The following is a 24,012-nucleotide window of genomic DNA, read 5'->3' as shown; positions in this document are numbered from 1 at the left end:
AGAGGGAGGGGACAGAGGGGCTCAGGTCGGTTTGGAAAGTCCCCTGATTAAAACAAAGTTTGAATTATGAAATTAAAGTCCTCTGAAATAAATAAAGTAGTAAAACATAATTTATTTTCAAAAAACGATTTATTTATATAACCATATTGACTCATTTATATATTAATTTTAGCTCATATTTACTGCCTCATTTATTTATTTCAGGATTTATTTCATAACCATGTTTATTTATAACATTGGCATATTTATTTATTTAATATTGACTCAAATGGCATTTGATAATTTCCGAGATGAAACATTAATTTTAACAATAGTTCATATGAAGTCGACCCTACATGCTGGGGTGACTTACCAAACCATTTATTTAGCTATTGCAGCGTTTGTGTCTCGGGATAAAGAAATGAGCTCCATCCCACATGGCTGTGCATTTGTTTTCAGAACAAGACATATTTAGCTGTTGGTGAGAAGGTGGCTGTTTTAGAGAGGGATTTTATAATGTGTCTATATTTATGGCCACGTAATTGGGCTTTCTATCGATCTGTATAACTCAAATGATTCACATTTTACCAGAATTGGACTGAAAGGATTTAGAATGACTATAATATAACTGCCAATCATCTTTTTAATTACTGTATTCGCTCATGTTGTGTAAATGGCTAGATCAAAAATAATTGCCGCTATATGTAGCGACAACAGAAGTTAAATCAGGACCTTAACCCCCCCTCCATACACACAGTCATAAACATTTTCCCATGTCAACATTCCAACGCTGTTAGTGCAGACCACCACAATGGATTTCCATCTTTCCGCCAAAAAACCACAAGCACCGGCTGGACCTCTGTCACATTCCTGGCTTCTTCATCCCACAGAGAAGAAATCAATAATCAATCAATAATCAATAATAAATAAAACTCGATCTCTCCAGAGTTAAATGGCAATAAACTCTTTACAAGAGCTGCCAACACTAGCCATCATTAAACTAATCGTCGAGTCTTTCATTGCAATGTGCAATCCAGTACGATGAACAAAAACTATATTTTTCATTGTCAAACAATCACCCATGACCAAAAGAAGGGCATTATAATCTCATCTTCGTCCGCTTATTCGGGGTCGGGTCATTGGGGAACCAGCTCTAGCAGGGGGCCCCAGACTTCCCTTTCACATTGACCAGCTCTGACGGGGGGAAACCCCGAGGCGTTCCCAGGCCAGTGTTGAGATATAATCTCTCCACCTAGTCCTGGGTCTTCCCCGAGGTCTCCTCCCCACTGGACGTGCCTGAAACACCTCCCAAGGAAGGCGCCCAGTGGGCATCCTTACCAGATAATAATTATCCAAAACCTTTCCACCAGGAACTAGATCCTTGTGTAAGGTGAGTAGTACCTTATCTTAAAGGAGACATATAATACCACCAGGAGTGAGTGTGATTAGCTTTACAAGCCGTTTTGAAAATCTGCCCCATATGACATCACTAGTGTGTGAGTCCACCTAGATCTGTGCTGGATAGATGAGCCACGTTTACGTCAGTCCACTGGGTAGGCTGGTAGACTGATCTATCCAGCACAGATCTAGGTGCACACGCCACCACTAGTGATTGTCATATGGGACCGATTTTCGGAAACGGCTTGTGAGGCTAATCACACTCACACCTGGTGGTATAATACGTCTCCTCTAACACATTCACATGAACACTAGAGAACAATCCTTCACAAATATTAACAGGACTTCAACATCCCAGTGTGTCCATACTGTGTATGTGTCAGGACCTACTGACTGGCTGTTTCTACTTTCACACAGCCCATGTGTCTGGGTGGAACCGACGGTTCTACTTAGACACAAATGGGTCTTAAAGAGCCGTGTGAATGACTGGTGTCTTTCTGAGGAGATTAAGGAGCCCACACCTTAGCTTCACTGAGACGACTCCTCCATTCGATGATTTTGACTTTGATTGACAGACAACTGAAAGGAGGAGGGAAAGCTTGTCCCCAAAGTCGTGCCTCAGGTGATGTCAAAGACGCTATAGGAATGTTTCTTTTGAAGGTAGAGTGGCTGATGATAAAACAGGGCTCCACTCTCCACTCAGAGCGGCCGGAACGCTCCAGCAACTGAAACAACACCTTGAGGTTTCAGGATACCATGATATACATCTCTTCCTTTAGGATTTCTTACCTTAGGAAGAGATATACAGTATATATCACAGATCGTTCTATCGTTATAACACAGATCCCAATATATGCAGTCATGAAGAAACAGAACAGTATGTTTCTATACAACTCCACCTGCCACCTGCCATGTACGCACACACACACACACACACACACACACACACACACACACACACACACACACACACACACCTACCCCTGGGACGAGAGGGAGGAAAGCAGAGAGAGGGTGTGGGGTGGCTGGCCTACATGCTGGGAAGCCCATATTCCCATCTAGAGCCAGGAGTGGGCGGCGGGGGGGGGGGGGGGGGGGGGGTTTGAGTAAAGTGGAGATGAAGGAATGGTGGGAGGTTGGCAGTGGGATGGAGCCATGTGCAGCGGATGTAGATTCCATTTCTTGCAACCATTTTGTAAATAGAATGTGATTTAGTTTTCCTGTGCTAGGCTGAGCTGCAGGAAGACAGCCGGTCCAAGTCATCCAGAGGACTGTGTTGCTGTTTTACAACGAAAACTAAACCCACAGGATAAGAGAGAAATTAGGTACTAGCACCTTGCAGCAACCCAATTAATCATAAACAGACCACTACACACACACCCTCACACACGCACGCACGCACGCACGCACGCACGCACGCACGCACGCACACACACACACACACACACACACACACACACACACACACACACACACACACACACACACACACACACACACACACACACACACACACACACAAACATCCCCCATCCTCCTACACATCGACAAATGCAAACGACTCCATGATTTATAGATCCCTCTTCTAATTGGTAAATAAAGCTGTCATGCACCGCTGTGATTGGTCAGAAGTCTCTAAGCCAAGACCACCGCAACATCTGGTGAACTCTCCCTCCCTCCAGCGAGTGAGTGCAGAGCGGTCGCACACGCCAGCTGTACTTAGCGCCTAATGAGGTTAGCAACAGCCATGAGGATCACGATCATCTTTTGAAAATATGTCACTTGTTATTGTAATTAGTATGTGGAGCAGCAGTGTACTTCTTGTAAGGGCAAGGTGCTCTTCATGGCGTGATAAGTTGACCTACTGCACCCATCAGTGCAAGGCGTCATGAGATATCCTAGAATGGGAAGACACCTCGTGTTTGAAAACAACCGGGCCTCGACAAAGCAAAGGGTTAGACCTGAGAGATGAAACTGCTTCGATACAACTCCAACCTCCTTCTTGTTTTATTGAAAGCTACATAGTAGGCTAATGCTAGGCCAAGTAACTTTGAATGAGCATAATCGGTTTATCATGGAAGAGAAGAGATGAAACCAAGAGCCACTGGGCCCATCTTCCCTAAGAAAGACGGAGCCAGGGCTGTTAATGTTGTCATGGAAGCAGGGAGGTGCTGGTACCCGGGCGTCCTGAGACTTCAGAGGCTCTGAAAGCTTCATGCTTCGCCTTGCACAAATCACTGCAAACTGGAACATCATTCACATTCTGGACTGAGAAGAAAATAAGTGAAGTTCTTACTACGCTTTCTCTACGTTCATTCAAGCCTTAGATAGGCTATCAATCGTGGTGGAAGTCGAATAATTAAATAGAAACATTATGTGTGTGTGTGGGGGGGGGGGGGGGGGGGTTATGCAACGCAACGGCGCAACGTTGGTAATTGAAGAGTGTGTTGATTGATACAAGTGTTGCTTTGGAGTAACGAACAACTAAAGTTCCTGCTAAGCAACCAATATGTTATCAATGGAGGACTGCGATGCTCTTACGTGTATTGCTGAGGGAAGGTGAGCGCCTCGGATCCAGGCCGGGACGCCAGCAGAATCAAGAAGATCATCTGGATGGAGACCAGGCAGACGACCAAGCTAGAAGACTGTTTGCCTGTCGCCATTTTTCCATTAAAAAATTCTCGTTACTGGGGGGCTCCGAGGCTTAAAACAAAGAGCTCCTTCAGAAGAACGAATGACAACGCAATAATCCCACACGCTACGGCTAGATGATCGCCATGGTCGTCACGTTTCCTACTCTCGTCATATCGATACCACAGTCGTTGGCGTCGGACGTGAGAGCATCAAGGAGCGCTGAATGCGGAGTGATGCTCGGAGGAGACTGTACTGCAGAGCGCCGCTCCGCCTCGCGCCCCCCGCCCCGTCGCTCTCCTCCTCCGGTCCAGGCTCGCGCACCTCTAGAGGTGGAGGACACGGGGAGATGGAGAACCGGACGGCCCAAGCGGCATCCCCAAAAATCAGGCAGCTTATAGGCTATTAAAGCCCGGAAAATACTTTTAATAGAAAGAGAGACAAAAGCCTGAAATAACTGTCTTAGATTAAATGGTATGTGCTCGAGGGATCTCAGGACCGTACCATGTGTAACTGGGTTAGCAATGGGTGTGTGAGCCGCGTTATTTCAGAGGGTCATTCATTATCACATTATCTAATCTTACCAAAGACCAGTAGTTATCAAGGCTTTATACCAGTCAAACATCCCCCTTATCTAAGGATTGTGTTGATTCCTAAGCAATACAATTTCTCCACCTCACCTAATTATCCAGTACTACACCATGGGAGCACTATTTGGTATTTATTCACTTTTCATGAAACACCGACTGCGTTGCATAAGAGGGGTTCTTCAAAACCAAACCTAAATGCTGTACTGCTGGCGTCCAGGCAGAACGTTCCTTCACTTGCTGTGACTGTGTTCCTAGAGCAGAATGGACCACTTGGGTGTTCCTCGAGGAGCCATGTAGTCTGAAGTGTTAATGCTGCTGTCCTGAAGATTTACTCTGTATTTAGAGTCGGCTGTCTCCCTGACAATCCCAATCAGACATGGACTCGCTGTGAACTAGATGGCCACTCTAAAGGGAGAACAGTGCATCGCTCTAGAAGCCCTTCGGTTAACTTTTCCGTTATTTTATAGCAGTTGTCCTCATACACAGGTGGATATGGTGGCTGGTCTTGACAAAAGTGCCATCATTCTGTTTTTGTTTACGTACGACATATAGCATTTCACAGATGCTTTATTTAGTGATGCGTCATGGGAATACATTCAGAACATTTGATGGTTTGTACATAATGTCACTGTCAATTGGGAAATGTTTTTGAAATGGACCATGTGCTGGAGATTGATTATGTAACATTACTTCATTTAAGAAGTTCTGTAGTATCCAACATTGAGATTATCCATTTGTTTTTATTAATATTTAGGAGGAATGTAACTGACCAAATGAGACTGGTTAGGGGAAAAATATCTCCAGTTTCATAAAATATTTATTATTTTATTAGAAGTCATCATTATAAAGTAAAATGCATCATAAAACGTTTAGGATTAAACTGCATTTACAAAAGGTGAGGATCAAAAAGCTTAAATGAAAGATAGATATGAGTCAATTACTCTCATTCTATATTGGAAATTATAGAAACCCCTTCTTCAAACAGCAAATAATATTAACTAAGACTGCTTTGACATACGGCCAACCTAGAATGCAAAGATGATCATAGTGTTACACCGCACACACACACACACACACACACACACACACACACACACACACACACACACACACACACACACACACACACACCACACACACACACACACACACACACACACACACACACACCCCTGAGTATTAATTTCATTAACAGAAAATCATTGTATTAAGGAAATCCTATATGTATATATGAATACATGTTCCTTATTCTTTGGCAATATCTGCTAGTTCTTTAGTTTAATGTGTTGACCAGGGGGCTAAAGAAAGGGATTTGTCTCGTCAGGGAAGGCGGGAACGCTAGAAAGAGCCAGAATGAGTCTCTGGTACACGTCGATGCCACTCAGGAACACCTGCTCGTTGAGGAACTCGTTGTGGTCGTGCAGCAGGATGGGGGTCCGGTTCATGGGGGAGAAGCCCACCGCTGGGATCCCCACCTAGGTTCAACAGACAGGTTAGTGTTAGCGAGTACGTAGTACTAGTTAAGTAGTATCTGGCTCAGTAACGGCTGGTAGATTGGGGATGGCTCTCGGACCCTTTGGGCTGGGGGGGTCCCATCCCTAACGTCTACAACAGGCGTTGGCAGATAAGCAGCGATGGAGCCCATTGTTTGCAGCCATAACCATTTAACATTTTTAATTAAACTCTTAGCTTTGTTTAATATTTTACAGACATCTGTAGGGGGAAGCACACAGCCTTGTTGGACAGACATTAATTGTTGAATAAATTGACACTCCAAAAAAACTTTTTTTGACTCGTATTTGAAGCGAGTGAAGACGTACAAACAATTTGCTTCCTTTGGTATGCTCCTTTAAAACGATATCATTTTACAAATGAGGCAAAATTCTTCCTTCTGTTGTCAATTGGGTGCATTGAATTATCAAACTGCCAGCAGTCAGATTGATTAAATCAAGTCTTGATTTTTGTTCGTCCTAAATACCCTGCTCCATCAGTTGGAGTTTCTGTCATTAAATTTCCAGATACGTTTTCTCTACAATTTGAAATGCTGTATTTGAATTTCAAAGATGTTAATTTCCAACCAATAAATTCAGTAAAATATTTAAATGTTATGAATTCAATGATGTTTAAATATTCGTATTAAAAATTAAATAGCTTTAAAATAGAAACGATATGGGTAGGATTTGCTTTGAAAACCGACTGATGGGACGCAAGAGGTATACCTTAAGTTCAAAACGTATGATTTTGGTAGATGGATAATAAATTATGTGTCCTTAAGAAAGTATTTTACGACATACATTTTGTTTTTTTGCAACATTTCTCCAATATCTCGGGGGCAAAATCCTATTGATATTGGTAGCTAGCTGCCTTTTCATAAATGTAAATATATGAAGTACAAACAGCGTATATTTTCACTAAAGGTCTAAGATTAAATGGTGCAAATAAAATAATTGAATGAATTGCTATCTATTGTTATCGTGGATTTTTTCTAAGCACATTTTTATTCTAACCAATGCATTCTATTAAATTTGTGGACAAGCAGTAGGGTGAGTGGTCTAGCATCTGCCCTGTAGTACATGGGACCCGAGTTCTCATCCTGGGTACGTCATTGAACTCTTGCCGTTGGTTTATTTTTGTAATTTCCTTTATATCAGAGTAATAAGGCCTAACAATTGACTTTTTATACAATAAATATGTCTTACAATATCCCTACAACTCAGATAACTTGCAAAAACCCACGGTAAAGTTAATGGTAATATTAATATTACTAATAAGCCTTTGTCACAATGACAAAGACACTGCTGCATGGGAAAATGCAGCCACATAAATTCCATTCAGGTGAGGCAAGACCACTTCTGTTGAGAAAAATACTATGGTCAGTCAATTTAGAATATTCAAAGAATTGGAAAAATAAATGTCATGAAAAGTTCTTTGATTCCTCCAGTGATCCTTCCTAAATTACTAATTGAGTGGGGATTGAAACCCAGACGACCGGGTGCAAGTCCGACACATTACCTCCACACTACCTCCCTCTTTTTGAATCCATGGTCAATATTAAATTAAAATATGTTACGCTCAATACTACCTATGCCAGATAGCCTCCCTGTATTTATTAATGGTTACGGTGTTCCCTTTTTGAGTTATTATATGCTTGTACTCCTCATAGACCTCCACAAGCAGCTTCTGTTCGCCGATAGAAAAGATCCCGCCCGATCCTTTTCATTAATTTGATCCATGATTCAGTCAGTCAAAATCTAACATGACTCAGCTAGAATCATGTTCACGACAAGGTGATGTTTTATTCACGTTACTATTGGTCACATTTGAAATAGACACACATATACACACTAATGAAATAGACGCAAGTTAGGTTATCTACAGTAATGTTAACTAACTTACCATTAGATGGCTGTACTACCCATACAGACATCACACTATGTGACAAGTTAAATCATTAGGAAGCCCAGCACTGTTTTCCGTGTTAAAAAACAATCATACTCAAAATAACTAAGCGTGTTGAAGGTTGTAATGCTATTTTTTTTAAATTCGGAAATATTACAGATAATACATTTAAAATAACTTTAAAGTTAAGGATTCCTGATACTTACAGCTCGGATAAAACGGCTATCAGTGGCTGCAGGAAATATCTCCTTTTCCAAAACCATATTCCTACACATGAAACACAGCCATTAGCCATTACTATACTTCAAGAGGAAAAAAGGTGTAAACGTGTACATTCAAATCATTTATCAGTGTGTGTGTGTTACATAAGCAAACTGTGAACTGACATTGCCTTGCAGGTAGTGCTGAATGCATTCCACCAGGGATCACTCTCCTCAGTAGAGGTCACATTCTGGTTCATGTGTTTCTGCAAAAGGGGGTTGGTGTCAAAAACAACTCCACTAGTTGAACAATGTGCAGAGACAGTTTAAGAAACAGGGTGAGGTACCTGAGCAAACTCATAAGTGATTCCTTCGCCTGCTTCTTTACACCACAGCTTGATCTGCTTTTCAAACCCCTGAAAGGTGTATTTAAAAAGGTTTTAGGTTTAATTATACAAGGAAAAAAATACAATTTAATGTTTTTTTGATTGCACGCTTTGGATTTAAAAGATGATATGACAGATTAGCTTGGTAAGGATGTTAATGTCGTTGGTATTCCAGAAAAACAGGTTTACGGGAAGTAAACATATCACAATCTCCAACCATGTTTAAAAGATAAACAGAAGAATTTGCAAGGGGCCACGGTTCAGATAGCCGGGGTTTTCATGGCTCTTTTCAGCCAGACTACATCATTATTATGCAAAGTTATAGCTGTTTTAACGTCCCAAATACGCATATATTTTACACAAAACTTCGCCATGTTTGTAGGGTTGGAAAAAATAATCGATTCTTCGATGCATCGCGATTCTTTGCAGAACGATTCCGTCTCGATTCAGATAAGTTAATAATCTGAATAAAAAATAATAACATATATGTATATATTTTTTTTTTTATTACATTTGTTTGCCTCCTGCAAAATTCTGTTCGACAGAGGGATAACTTGAGTAGTTTTAAAATTATTTAATTTATCTTCAATGTGTATTCGCCAATCTGATTTCTCTGGATGCGATTGCGATTCAGCCTACGCATTGCATGGACGCAAACTTACAGCCAGACACAAGAACGACAAACAAGTTCTTATTCTTATAATTGACTAAGAGCAGCTTTTTCTTTTATGACATAGAAAAGAAAGATTAGAAAGAAAAGAAAACTGAATCCGTTTATTTTTTACATACTTCCATAGTGTGTTATAATGCAAGATGTTATAATTATTGATGCATTGATGAACAATAATCGAATCGTAGACCTCTGAATCAGAATCGAATCGAATCGTGAGGTGCCAAGAGATTACCACCCCTACGTGTTTGGGTCTTACTGCTATGATGATTCAACAATAAGTCCCCAGTCACCAATGGGACTGTGTGCCAGGTTTGCAACTTTTTGCAGTTATTGTGGACGTTTGGTCAAGTTCTGGTCATTGCATTAATTCCATATTTTTTGTTTTCTTGGGTTGCAGTAGGAATATTGTTCATCATGACAAATGTGCAGTTAAAAAATGTTTCATGAATCTTGCATTATCCTAGTAGAAATGGCAACCATTTGACATTCAAACTGATTATAGCGGACCCTATAAATGAATATCGCCTGTCCTTAGCATTACTTTACGTATTTAACAAGTTCTAAAAGCATGCCAATTTCTACAACTTTTGACCATATCTTATTTGAGATATGGATGCATTTTTTCAGAAAAATAAAGATAATGATGCAATCAAATAATAAGGAATACCACAGGGTTCCTACGGATGTCGTAGTACCCCTTATAATAATAAAGTAGAGAAAGTGAAGACTACGCACCTGAAGATTGACGGTGGGAGGTATTCTCAGGTCAAAGCTCACTTCCATCTCAGCGGGGATTACGTTGTAGGCAACCCCTCCTTGCACCATGGTCATGTTGACGGTAGTGACGTCACCCAGAGTGAAACACTGGCTCATATTCAACCTGTCAAACAGAGCACACTCCTCATTCTTCACCTTTAACGGAACATACAACTCATTGTTTTAAAAGAGTTAAAATGTTTAGACCCTAGTATTAGGATGATGCAAATGTGTTAAGCTTCATACTTCAAATCTGAATCTGTGTTATTAATGTATTCTTAGTTCATTTATTACTACAATTTAAAACCAGCCCATTGGGCCAAAATATTGATTGGATAAAATAAAAATAAATTCCATGTATTGTAGTAGAGTAATAAAGCCATTTAGTGAACATTAACTTTCATGAGTTCGTTTCCTCTCAATCATGCGACGAAAAGCAGCACTTTCACTGTAGTTCCTGGGTTGCCCTAATATAATATACCTTAATTAATATGATACACATTACACAATCAACACAGTCAGTACATTAACATGCACTGCTTTATTCGATTACAGCCATAGTGAGACTATGCTCCTCAATTGGACAACCGCAATCGTCAGAGTATACATGGAGGTGAGAAAATCGATTCATTGGCTGAAGCATGTCATACCCCGGTATGATGGTTGGCACTGTGCCCATTTCAACTAGTGGTAGTAGAGCCACCGGCTGACCTGTATACGGCCCCAGCAACAACAACAAACTCAGGCGGCATTCGAGACAGATGTTTTCAGTAGACAGCTGTCAGTTATGGTCCATGTTGTTTCTCCGACGCTCTATTGTTTCAGCCTCTCAATAACCCGAAAAATTCCCATTGGTACTACTGCCCATTAGTCCGACGCCCCTTTATTTAGAAAAAAATAAACCCTCGGCTCCGACATCCCATTGTTCCGACCATATAGGCTTCTGCGGATCATCTCCAATAATCTAAGATCTGAATGATCAATAACAAGCTAAATTACTTTTCTTTAGTTTACATTTCAATGTTGTATGCCATGTGTCTGGCTAGCAGGGAGTCCGGCGGCGAAGCTCCTCTGGCGGCGGAGCCCGCGGGAGTCTGCATGCTGCAACAATCCGTTTCTCATGTCGCGAGTCAAAGAGAGTCAAAGCCAAAGTTCCTTTCCCCCATTTCCGTCTCAACTATGGCAGAGATAACCTCTACTATGAGTCTTTACTTTTTGCAGAAAGTACCAGAGTCGGACAACCCAACGCAGTCTTTAAGATTCATAATATCGGAGAAGAATCCCGTCAGTACGGCGGCGGGGCAATGAATGAATAAAAATCATAAACATGTAGGAAGAAAAAAACATTTATTTTGACAGATGTGCCCGAAGTTGGTACTTAAGAACCTTGTTGATGACCAACATTTAGAAAACATGTACTTTTAATTCAGCCTTGGGTGAAATCGAAGCATAGTGTTTACTTCAACCTGCACTGAATGCATGTGTGCTCCTGCGGCCGTGGATACAATTCTTATAGGGGTTAACTAAATTGGCACAACACCAGCCTCCTTCTTCTCCACCTTTTTAAATAAATCGCAGTTTCTCGTTTTCCGACTAACGACTATCGTCTCCTTTTACTTCCGGCTCAAGGCCCTAAGAAAAGATCTCGAGCATGCGCAGAACCCAAAATCCGAATCCAATCTGGTTGAATGTATAGATGCACGGTTAATGCGACTATTATGGTGGAAAATACTGGAGGCTTCTCAGCCAAACTGTTGAAATATTGGTAGAGAATATTGGAGAAAGGCATCAGCGGGGGGGAGGTGAAAGCTCCGGGCCCTGTCCCATATGTTAATCACAACACCTTATGGCGCGTTTCCACTGCAGGGTGCGGAACGGATCGGATCGCAAAGGTGCGGATCAGGTCTCGTTTCCACCGCCAAAAGTGGGCGTGACCCGGACTTAGCCGTACCCGTTTTGGCCTCGTTTTCAGGACTCCTCCGTTGGGGTACTGAAAACGAGACGAGACGCCTGAAAGGGTCCCGGGAAATTCTAGCTACACACCCCCTCCGTTGATTGGTCGACAGAATCATCACTTCCGGGTGACGCGGGGATAAAATCAAACAAACAGTAGCCTCGAGGTATTATTCTTTACAATTAACATGTCGCGTAAAACGCTTGCTTGGGCGAACAAGGAGGTGGAGACGTTCGTCTGCATTCTTGGGGAGGAAGACGTTGTTTATGATGTTTACGTAGCTGCCGCGGCGATCGACACCCGGCCTACCACAAAGGGTACTGTCGGCAGTGGAAACGCGACCTCGGAACTGAGCTGGGCTATACCGCCCCCTCCCTACCGCACCTTTGCGATCCGATCCGTTCCGCACCCTGCAGTGGAAACGCGGCATTAGAAGGTCCTGGGTTGATCGGCGAACACTTAGACAGACATCCCTCTGTAGTCAATGACATCAGTCTATTTCTCCATTTACTTAGATTATAAGTATAAGTAAGGTTAACTTGAAGTATAAAGCATACTAGATAAGTGTGGTTCCAAATGATAAACACTATTGATATTACCTGGCTTGCCTTGGTCAACAATTGCCTGCACTCTGAGGGACATTTATACGTGTTCCTCATTCATGCGTTACAAAAGATGAACCACCAGCCGCCTCATATATACGTATAAGTGGCCCCTCAAAGATGGCTGACTCGCGTCACGGTGAGAGGAAACGCCTTCCTATGGTTTCTCGGCTTTGGCTTTAGAATGTATATTATGTAGGCTTCAAGTTAAGGCAGATTCATACCTCCGGATCCGGATGAAATTCGTCCGTCCGTACCAAACTTTGTCTCCGGGATATACCTCTGTCCGGTTTCAGCATTGTTATGGATGTTACGCAGTACATCCTCTAGAGAAGGGGTCAGCAACTAAGTTCGGCCTTGGGCCAATTTTTTTTCCAGCCAGTAGGTGGCGGGCCAGAACATTATCAAGGGCTAGTTCAAGGAATTGATTAATGAAAGTGCATCTGGGACTGCGATGCAGGCCCGTCAGCTGGCTTAGTCTTATGCCTACCAAGCACTAGACTCTTAAAAGACATACATATAAACAAGTGTATGCCCTAATCACGTAAATGTCATGCCTGATCACGTTGGATAGAGGTGTTGCTGCACTGTCTCCACAGAGACACCGCAGTGATATCATCATGAGCAGTTCTAACTGGAGAGAAAGTGCTCGAGGTGCTGATAATGCGAGAGAAGGTGATGCAGTCGTATTAAACTAAGATGTTTAAAGATGATTCGATCTCCAAGAGAGACGCAGAGGAAGTGTCCTTACGAGGCTTTTGACGGGATAAAAGACCTACCGACGAGACGGGTGCTGATTGACTGCGCGCACACACACCCACATATACACACACCATGGTGGTGGCTGACTGAATATGCACACACACACAAACCGCCGTTCCTAGCCTATTCATCTTCAGAAGAGCTGTAGGCGAAGTAGCCTCATCAGAGACTCTACTTGCGTTAAACAGCTAAGTCTCAGAGCTTGGCGTCTTAATCTTTTGTGGACTTTTGTCAAAAGCTCCTGCCTTTCTCGACGTGCAGTATCACACAAAAAAACTTAATGTCGGGTCTCCATGGTTGTTGTATATAGGCCTTTAGAGGGGGGTTCCGTTTCAAGTTCACTGTATCCGGCCCTTTACATTAAAGCTAACAGATATAGATATTCGAAATAAAAAATAAAGCAAAAAAATAAATAATAATAATAATATAACTTCAGAATAATCTGGCGGGCCAGATATTATGTCTGGCGGGCCAGATAGGGCCCGCAGGCCGCCAGTTGCCGAACTCTGCTCTAGAGGGCAGTGACTGTCGTGTCAAGAATTACCGGCATTGACAATCGCAAACATGGCATCTGTAGAGGAGATGATTTTGCTTTGCGTCACCCAAAGTCGTCAAGAAAAGGCGCAAAAAGTGTAGGCTTACGCGGCGGAGGCATGTGACAACCCTCACCAACCCGCAGATTCTCTCCTCAAAATGTTGCGCCATTTTTAAATGACCAGTTATAACTCATTGCCAAAGCAGGTGAACAATAAAATAAAAAGGTCAGGTATATAGTATAATATAAGTATAAAATGTTAAATACAATATATATATATATATATATATATATATATATATATATATATATATATATATATATATATATATATATATATATATATATATATATATATATATATATACATACATACATACATACATACATACATACATACATACATATCAGATATTATACTACTCTCTATTTTCGCGAATGGTTGGACTCTCTGACTCTATGCTGCCGCCTCGATTTCCGTTGGTATTGCTCCGTTTCTCCCGGAGCACTCCGGATTCGTAAGCTCAGAGGCGACTGACCCACTGATGGACGAAATGATCTCTGGGACCGGACGAAAGGGTGCCTATCCATATTTACCATAGGGTGTGACTGGGCCTTTAGACGTTAAGTTAATGTGAATGACAAGTGTCAGTGTACTATAGATCAAATTCGGGACCATTTAACTTAACAAAACAGGGAAAATACAGACAGATTGGGTAATTTTCACCAGTAGGTGTCTGCGTAATCCCTGCCTATTGTGGTTTATGTTTGTTTGTGTGCGCTTAGGTCCTAAAGCTCACAAAGACTGCAATAACGCCATCTAGAGAAGGGGGCTGAGGAAGGCTCAGCGGACCAAGTCACTGTGTCTGGCAGTATTATCTGCTAGAAACTGACCCGTGATCAGCTCTCTTTATGCCCGGCTGTAACAACATTGTTTCGACTTAGCACAATACTCGACTATTCACATTTAAGGGTACAGCCTAGGGCTGTAACGATACGCGTATCGAAACCGAAATCGCGACACTCAGAGCCACGAACCTGTCTCGCGGTGTGAGAAGGCAGAAGCGCGATACGCCCTTTCTAACTCTCCGGTCAAATTGTCAGATTGAAATTTGCTAATAATTTGTCCAAATAATAGTCTGCTGACACCGCCCCCTCTTATCGATGCCGTAATTATGCGACGAGATGCCCTCTCTGTGATGACAGCTCTCCGTGGCTACGAGGATTGCATTTCTCCACAGCCGTCGAAGTCCTCATATGCGATATGAACGACATTTATCCCGAGTGGGCCAAGCGTGAAAAAAATTGCCTTTGTGATCCCTGTGACTGTCTCTATTGTTTTGTGTGATTTGACCGGCAGTTTGTCTGCTTATAGGTCGGAATGAAGCGGCCACCGATTATTGACAGGATGGGTACTTTAATCTACCGGACTCGTTCGCTTCTTCACTAGACGCACACGCTACCGCTCGCTCGTCCACTCACTCGCTGACGTCACTCACACACACACACATACGCACACTGGCATTCTCGCGCACACACACACGCCTACGCTACTCGTAACACTATGCCTAGTTATTGCGACGTTCGTGTTAGACGTTCAGGATTTTTCCCATCTAATGAAAGTTAGGATATTAAAGGCCCACTATGCAACTTTTTTAGCCAAAATTACATTAAGTATGCAGGTTGAGAGTTATGCTGATGGTTCTGCATCCATTTCTGGGTCGATTGGTGGGTGTGTCATTTTCCCATGTGGCCTCTACAGTGAAAAAGCGCATATACAACTTCATGTGTTCGGACCGAGCGCTTCCGGATGTGACGCAGCGGAAGTATCCTCGAAAATGTAGTCAGATTGTAGTTTCGAAAATGCTTTACGGCACAGACACACACCCAAACATGGCACCGGCTAGATATAAACAGCCAGTTGCGAGGCAATTTGGCTTGATTTACCTTAATATAACAGGCTAGGAGTCATTGCGATGGTTCCATTATACATTTTTGTTAGATTGTTCGTTGTTTCAACTCCCCCTTGCGCATCTTGGCGGAGAAAATGAATATGTTTCTGCCGGCGACCCGCCGGCCACTCTCGCAGGAGTCTCGGGTCTCGCGAAGTAACGAATTGCTTTGCGGCACAGACCCCCAAACACGGAACCGGTTCGATATAAACACAAGTAACTAAGGGATTGTTACATTCATCATAGATCAGCCGACTAAAAAGAGACAGAGAAACCCAATGTCGGAGGAACAGAAGAAGAGAAAGGGGAGACTGACCGACAGAGAGGCCAGACACGAGTAAACGTTGGGCAAGCTTTTCAGGAATAGCGTGAACTGAAAGAAAAAGAAGACTTCAAATCAGACTCCGACTTGGCCGTGTTGCTTTTGAAATTGAAAGTACCCTTGGGTGAACTTTGTCCTCGTGGTATTCTTGATGTTGATAGTCTCTGTACAAATGTGTTTGCTCAATCATTTTGTTGTGAGCCCTGTAAAAATTGTTTTCTCGACCGTTTTGTTGTGAGCCCTGTATGTTTCTAGCTTGCTTGGTTGCAGCCATATAAACACCTTTGTTTCCATTGGTGTTTTGCTGTTCGTCTGTCTCGTCAGACGAATCCGGACTGAATCCCCGAATCCAGGTTCTTGTTTATTTAGATTATTATGTTGGCCAACACTCTCACACTGATTGTTCTGTTCAACCTAAGATAAAACAATTATAATCTAGGATATAAATTCTCCCCGTCAACTATAAAAAGGATGGCTTTATGTTTATTGCAATACAATTACACCATTTTAAAAATGTATAACCTTGCCTACACTTTATGAACATTTACTTCGGACATGGCTCCACGCATTCGCCGGCTTCTTTGAAAACAAATGCACATGGCTCGCTTAGAAGTCCATGGGGAAGGGTCGTCAACGAGTTGTTACGACAGTGTTGTAAAATATCTACTACGAAGCTGTAGGGGGCGCTGTGTAGAGAAATGTGCGTGCCAAAACCAAGAAAACAGCGAAGAAATTCCCGAAGTTGCATAGTGGGCCTTTAAACATGTTGCATTCTATACGGCCTCATTATTTAAGCTACATAGTCCAATAAGAAGCGCTAATAGGATATTTGACTAAACCAACCAAACTAGTTGAGGGTTTTTGCCTACCTGCAAGCATCCTCCAACTGCAATCTTCGGTCATTTATTTATTAATTTAGCTATACTTTAATAGTATTCTTTCTGTTCAAACCTGTTCAGTGTTCCAAATTATTTGTTATTAAATGTTACATTAAGTTAATTGTTATATTGTTGTTTAAATAAAATGCTTTTTAAATTTAAAAAAATCGTGGAATGTATCGAACCGTGGGTCAAAAATCGTGATACAAACGGAATCGTGAGTTGGTGTATCGTTATGCCAAGATTTCAGGGCAGCATTATCCCCATCACTTTACTTTAATGTGGAAGATTGACTAATATATTTATTGTTTTCTTTAGGTAAAATGATCTAGCTATAACGATAATACATGCCAATGGCTAAAAGTAGCAACAACCCCATAAATTAAATTTCACCCTAAAACGTGATCAATTGTATTTTGAAATACTTTAACTAAATATGTAAAATCTTAGAATCGACTTTACTTATAGGTACTGCAGGGGGCGTGAATGCCCATTATTCAAGTATGCCAACAGCTAAAAGAGGGCTAGGACCAGGATTAATATGGAGGTGGAGGAACAGCTGAGTTTAGGCGTGACTCTAGCTGTTGGCCTCTTATTGTGATGGGGTGAGTGCGTCAACCACAGCAAAAGGGAGGGTTCGCGTTAAGACAGGGGATTTTTCTTATTGTTATGCATAGTGACTGCTAGTAACCGCTATAGCTGTCAATCCTTCAAATGGTCCCCATTAGTCAACGCTTTATCATGCAATACATTTTCACAATATATCTCTTACCTTTGTTTTTCCGTCTCTCTGAAATCCATGAAGGAGTTGATGATACTTCGCTAAAGGAAGGTGGAAACAGAAAAAGTATAAAGCACATGGTTTTATGTTTTTATACACAGCACACCAACATAGAAGCCAAAAGCTCAAATCTACAGCTTCAGGAAGATCAATGTTACCAGCTTCTCCGCAGCCGTGTTCTCTACAAATCGAGACCCATGGCCAGGGTTGCCTGGGCAGTGGATCGTGATCCCTGAAACATGACCACAGTTTAGGGTACACAAGACATTAGGGCTACCATTTTGAGTGGCTTGGACTGTGGACGGTGAATGGGGTTTGTACTTACACCAGGGGTTCCTCTCTCCATAGAACACAGTGAAGGCTTCCCCAGGGCTGGCCAGACCTGACGCCAACACACACACGAGACACCGCAGTGACCCAGTGAAGCCACTAGGACAACAGAGTGGCCTAAAGGAAGAGCTGCCCATCACAGAATCAAACGGCGATGCCATCGTTTCCTTTAATATGAATGAAATGATTCTGTCTGCCGTGATCAGCCTGCAAATTGGCCAGCCCTTCTTCATTAAGGGTCTAATCAATGCCAGCAATCCCATGATCCAAACTATATCAATAATTGTCGTGTTCTCTAGCTAGTAGTTATGCTAGACCTTGTCTACATCAACATCAACCTCATATTATTGTCTGCAGCCAGGTACGTATGCAATGATATGGATCCTTGAGCTCGACACTGACCTGCCTGGGGCATCTTTCCTTTGTTAAGGGAAGCGCATCATTATCATAATGAAATTAACTCATTGAAAAATGAAGGAGACGCATTAATGAGAAGGACAATGTTGAATGGGATTCACACGGATATCAAATATTAAATCAAGCTACCTAAAAACTGTCTGGGGTGCACCCTAAAGCCTTGGTAGGTGTGAAAATGACCCCGGAAGACGGAAAACAGGAGTTGCAGGTTTCCTTGATTGTAGTGGTTTGTTTATTAATAAAAACAAAAGTACCTTCATCGAGTGCAAAGCCAATGTTTAACTTTTGAAACTCTGGGTGAGTGACAAAGGTTTCCATTCCTTTATGACCGCCCACTTCTTCATCTACAGAAGGCAAAGTACAACATGCAATTCAATGATTAATCCCCAAACAACTCAGCAGTTTGTTTTCACATTAAATGTAAATGGGAGATTAAAACGTATGGTACAAGTGCCAGGTCTTACCTGGAACAAACATTAAATGGACAGTGCGCACTGGTTGACTTCCCTCTGCCTTCAGTCTCCTGATCGCCTGGATATACCTAGGAGTATAAAAAATAAAGAAAAAGCATGGAAAATTAGAGTAAAATGAGACAACAGCAATATGTGGTGGGATTTTGTAATACAATTAGCGTTATTCTGCTTACATTTTTCTTATTAAATGGCTTTCGAGATTGAAGAGCAAATTGATATATTAACCCTAGCCTAGACCAGACGATATAACATTCCCCGTATGGCGGAGTGATATCATATAGACGGTCAGATTGTACCTACTGTATAGTGACAGACTTCATGTCCTACGCTCCTCTGATAGAGCCATGGTTAAATTAGACCTACTGTATGACCGACTTCATGTCCAACGCTCCTCTAGAGCCATGGTCAGATTAGACCTACTGTATGACAGACTTCATGTCCTACGCTCCTCTGATAGAGCTATGGTCAGATTTGGCCCGGGCACTGTGACCTTGGGCACCGCGACCACTCCCGCGTCTCCCACCATGCCCCATGAACGAATGAATGAATGGCCCGGGAACCACGGGCACCGCGGCCCGGGCAACACGGACTCCACGAAAACAGATCGCACGCAGAGGCCTAATAAGGCCTATATATTTTGTATTTGAAATGCAACAGCCTTTTCGTGGAGACTACGCTCAGAGCAGCTGGAACTGATCAAGAGGAAGGAGGAAAACAGACTATGAAACAAAATTTGATATTTTTTTCTTGCTATGGTCCATGTTTGATTGTGTTGTGTTGGTTATTGAACTGTTAAGCCGCGAACTTGGGTTATGTTTATCAGCGTTACTATAGAGATCATGACGATAGCTGATATAACGGGAGTCCGGGCGTGTGCAGGACCGAACCGTGCTGTATTATCACTGTTCCAATGCGCATAGACAGTAAAAAGTAGCTGAGACGGTAGAGGGGTTAGAAACCAATAAATGAAAATAGGCTATTTATTTCAGGTAGCCTATTTTTTCACCCAAAAAAACAAAAAATATGTTTTTTTGTTTTTGTTTTTTACCAAAAATGGAATCACGTTCCCAGCGCCCCCCTAGGTTGTGCAAACGCCCCCGTTGAGAAACCATGGATTAGACCTACTGTATGACAGACTTTGTGTCCTACGCTCCTCTAGAGCCATGGTCAGATTAGACCTACTGTATGACAGACTTCCTGTCCTACGCTCCTCTGATAGAGACATGGTCAGATTAGACCTACTGTATAGTGACAGACTTCATGTCCTACGCTCCTCTAGAGCCATGGTCAGATTAGACCTACTGTATGACAGACTTCATGTCCTACGTTCCTCTAGAGCTATGGTCAGATTAGACCTACTGTATAGTGACAGACTTCATGTCCTACGCTCCTCTGATAGAGCTATGGTCAGATTAGACCTACTGTATGACAGACTTCATGTCGTACGCTCCTCTAGAGCTATGGTCAGATTAGACCTACTGTATGACAGACTTCATGTCCTACGCTCCTCTAGAGCCATGGTCAGATTAGACCTACTGTATGACAGACTTCATGTCCTGCACTCCTCTGATAGAGCCATGGTCAGATTAGACCTACTGTATAGTGACAGACTTCATGTCCTACGCTCCTCTAGAGCCATGGTCAGATTAGACCTACTGTATGACAGACTTCATGTCCTACGCTCCTCTAGAGCTATGGTCAGATTAGACCTACTGTATAGTGACAGACTTCATGTCCTACGCTCCTCTGATAGAACTATGGTCAGATTAGACCTACTGTATGACAGACTTCATGTCCTACGCTCCTCTGATAAGAGCCATGGTTAGATTAGACCTACTGTATAGTGACAGACTTCATGACCTACGCTCCTTTAGAGCTATGATCAGATTAGACCTACTGTCTGACAGACTTCATGTCCTATGCTCCTCTAGAGCCATGGTCAGATTAGACCTACTGTATAGTGACAGACTTCATGTCCTACGCTCCTCTAGAGCCATGGTCAGATTAGACCTTCTGTATAGTGACAGACTTCAAGTCCTACGCTCCTCTAGAGCTATGGTCAGATTAGATCTACTGTATGGTGACAGACTTGATGTCCTACGCTCCTCTAGAGCCATGGTCAGATTAGACTTACTGTATAGTGACAGACTTCATGTCTTGCGCTCCTCGGCCGTAGATGTTCCCCTCTGCGTCCTTCACTGCTGTGAAGGCGTCGTACTTCCAATGTTCCTGTGGAGGAACAAGAGTAGCACACCTTATTCCAATCCTGTGAGCATAAAGCCAGATGCTCTGGATATGGACAGTTGGCGTGGCATACCTGGTAGACGGGGACCACATCCGTGTGGGAATTCAACAGAATGGATTTTAGAGCAGGGTTGGTTCCCTCCCAGGTCATGATGCTCAAGACCCTACGAGGGAAAAGCTGAAAGGTTGCAGACGATTTTAAATGTCTATCCTTTACTTAGCATGTTCTTTCAGTATGATATTGGATGATACAAGGGTGTAATGTATAACATTACTTGAACAAACCTCAATCTTTTTCATAGGCAAATCAAGCTCCTCTGCGATTCTGTCCAAGAAACGAAGAGCAGCATCTGTAGAAGCATAAGCACGTAGCAGCTCTCAATAGACACCAAGAAAGGCAATACACTGGTAGTACTTTGTGATGAAGTCACAGCCAATGAAGGTGGGTAGGATTAAGGGGCATGTAGTAGTAATGTTGTAGATTGAGTCACATGAGTCATAAAAGCAAAGGGATCAAGAGGCCTGTAAGTCTCATCAATCTTTCTCTGGAAATCAAGAGTTATTTTAATTAAGAATATTTGTCCAGAAGAGGAAACCCCAGAGCAGTTATATACAGGTACATCCATCCGTTTATATGACAGGTAAAGTTAAAAGCTTCAATGCTTTGCATAATAAAGAGTTTTCATGTTTATGAAACAATCAACCACAAGCACAACAAGAGTCATATGTCTGGTGAGGGTTAGGGTGGACAATAAAGAGTCCAGAGAGCTGACGAGTATCCAGCCACTGCCCCCACACACGGCTGGATTATGATATACCAATAGCTGGAACAAAAGGACGACCCTTACCTCTAGTACCAAAGGCCCAATGTGTTATCAACAGTTACTTAACTTGTTTACCAAGATAGATGCATTAATGCAAATTAACAAAAATATATAGTACGATATAATAGCCACGACAGAAATAACTGATTAACGTTCTTCACTGCCTTAATATTTATTATTTTACAAATAATTATGTTCAGAACAAAAACACTAAATACCAACCCCTTGTAAAGGCTAGTTACACGCTGGTTAAAGGCTGGTTAAAGGGTTGGTTGAAGGCCAGTTAAAGGCTTTTATTTACCGTAATCGGGCTCTGGGTGCACGGTCTTCAGGCGGAGGTACTCTCTGAACAGGGACACCGAGGGGTCCTCCCCAGAAGAACCCTGGGTGGAACACGGCCCGCCGCCGCTGGGGCCGTCTTTGTCAGGCAACATTGTTATCAACCCCTTTAAATACAAACAATAAAGATGCTGAAACATTGGTTCATATGAATCGTGCTGGAGGCAAACAGAAAACAGAAAAATCCATTTGTAGGGCAAAATATAACGGTACATAAGAAAAGGACAGACTGCTAAGATCCGTTTAGGGTGTTTAGAGTCTGGCCTGGTTTTTATGGTTCTATTGACACCCGAAAAGCCAGCTCCTTGTCCACATTTAAATCACATAGAAAAACAACAGCTGAAACTCTGATCTCATTGAACAATTTCACCGCCTAATGTAGAGCCCTTTATCACGTTGGTCCCACCTGTCAACGTTTACAAATATTGGCCGCCTCACGTAAGGTTCCCCAGTGTATTTAGATTTTTTCGATTTTTTAAATTAGGGCGTTTATTAGATGCTTTTATCCAAAGCGACTTACAATAACTGTAGCATTCAGTCTGGCACCTAACGGGTAGCTAGGGATGCAACGATTATTGTTGTTGTTGATGGTGCGTTTCACGATTGAACGTAAAATGATTATTATACATTCATTTATTTAACAACGACCATTTTTTTTTTCTTTTTGGTATTGTTTGTTAACAGTCTTATTCAAAATCCGAGAAGTGAATTTAGAATCTTTGTTATTCAGATTCCGATTTAGCTTTTTTGGCCAGGTTTGCGTAATAAACAAGGAATTTGACATCGATTAACCCTTTATGCAGCCATCATTGCACTGAATTAGATTCCATGGTATAGGGCTGGAAGTCTGCAAGCTCGTCCTGTCCACAGCAGTCGGCGCTACAAGCGAACGTCTACTTGAACTGCGGAACGGGAATACAAACTGCTTTTGACAACATGAAGGTGTGCAGTTGTATCATTCTCAATAGTGTCCCTATGGATACAAACTTTCTAAGAGAGGGTGATAGCCTATTTTAGTTATTGAACTAAATAAGAAAACGGTGCCTATTAGATACAGTCAACGGGACACGTCTCATGGAGATCTTTAATAAAGCGTCTACTTTAATAGATAAATAATTTTCTTTAATAGATGAGAGGACCGACGCGGGGGTCCCACGCGCTGAAACAGAGCCCGAGACTATGGGTCACGGGCATGCGCATATACGCAGATCCGCTAAGCAGCACTCATCTTTAAAGGCTGACTAACCTCATATAACTACACAACATCGTGACGTTTTAACAGCGGCTAATAACGTTTATCTCTGCCTCCCGCTAACTTGATCAATTAGCCTGGGCGCCAGAACAGCCCCGTACCCTGGGCTGGACCGTCTGTTACGCTGTTAAAGTCGGGGTTAGCCAGTCGACAGCTGCAGAGGCAAGTCTGATGGATGACTCACCTTTTGTTTGGCGACCTGCGCTGCTCAATGGAGAAGAACGTGCGCGTGAGTTCATCTGGTCACCTGATTGAGCTGCAGGAACAGGAGGACCGGAAATACGCAGCCGTTCGTTTTTTCTTCAAAATAAAAGACTCGAGATACTCAACAAAAT

The 24,012-nt window shown here is 42.4% G+C and overlaps 2 protein-coding genes across 4 annotated transcripts in view; both read right to left on the bottom strand.

Annotated features, from left to right (window-relative positions):
* The window catches only part of cacna2d2b (calcium channel, voltage-dependent, alpha 2/delta subunit 2b), a 57,679-nt gene extending 53,188 nt beyond the window's left edge, over window positions 1-4,491 (bottom strand). The window contains exon 1 of one of the 2 annotated variants that reach the window (XM_030349078.1): window positions 3,919-4,491. In XM_030349078.1, the coding sequence (XP_030204938.1) occupies window positions 3,919-4,040 (122 nt within the window). In that variant the 5' untranslated portion in view covers window positions 4,041-4,491. The remainder of the gene's footprint in view (window positions 1-3,918) is intronic. The other variant, XM_030349022.1, reaches the window with a different exon arrangement.
* A 656-nt stretch (window positions 4,492-5,147) lies between these two features.
* On the bottom strand, window positions 5,148-23,972 carry LOC115539146 (aminoacylase-1A). 2 transcript variants are annotated; one of them, XM_030350327.1, is made up of 15 exons: window positions 23,862-23,972; window positions 22,388-22,532; window positions 21,548-21,612; window positions 21,336-21,440; window positions 21,153-21,247; window positions 19,010-19,086; window positions 18,800-18,889; window positions 18,124-18,180; window positions 17,957-18,030; window positions 17,790-17,839; window positions 9,992-10,136; window positions 8,545-8,613; window positions 8,384-8,463; window positions 8,204-8,264; window positions 5,148-6,073 (listed from the first exon to the last, which is right to left on the bottom strand). In XM_030350327.1, the coding sequence occupies exons 2-15, from the start codon at window positions 22,518-22,520 to the stop codon at window positions 5,897-5,899; spliced, it is 1,278 nt and encodes a 425-aa protein (XP_030206187.1). In that variant the 5' UTR covers window positions 22,521-22,532; window positions 23,862-23,972; the 3' UTR covers window positions 5,148-5,896. The 2 variants fall into 2 exon arrangements, with proteins under 2 accessions (XP_030206187.1, XP_030206210.1); XM_030350350.1 differs by having other exon boundaries at window positions 23,779-23,867.
* Between the last annotated feature and the right edge of the window lie 40 nt (window positions 23,973-24,012).

Source organism: Gadus morhua, chromosome 1, assembly GCF_902167405.1.
Source record: "Gadus morhua chromosome 1, gadMor3.0, whole genome shotgun sequence".
Lineage (NCBI taxonomy): Eukaryota > Metazoa > Chordata > Actinopteri > Gadiformes > Gadidae > Gadus > Gadus morhua.
The sequence above is the reverse complement of the archived record's forward strand: the minus strand, read 5'-3'. Positions and strand labels throughout refer to the sequence as shown.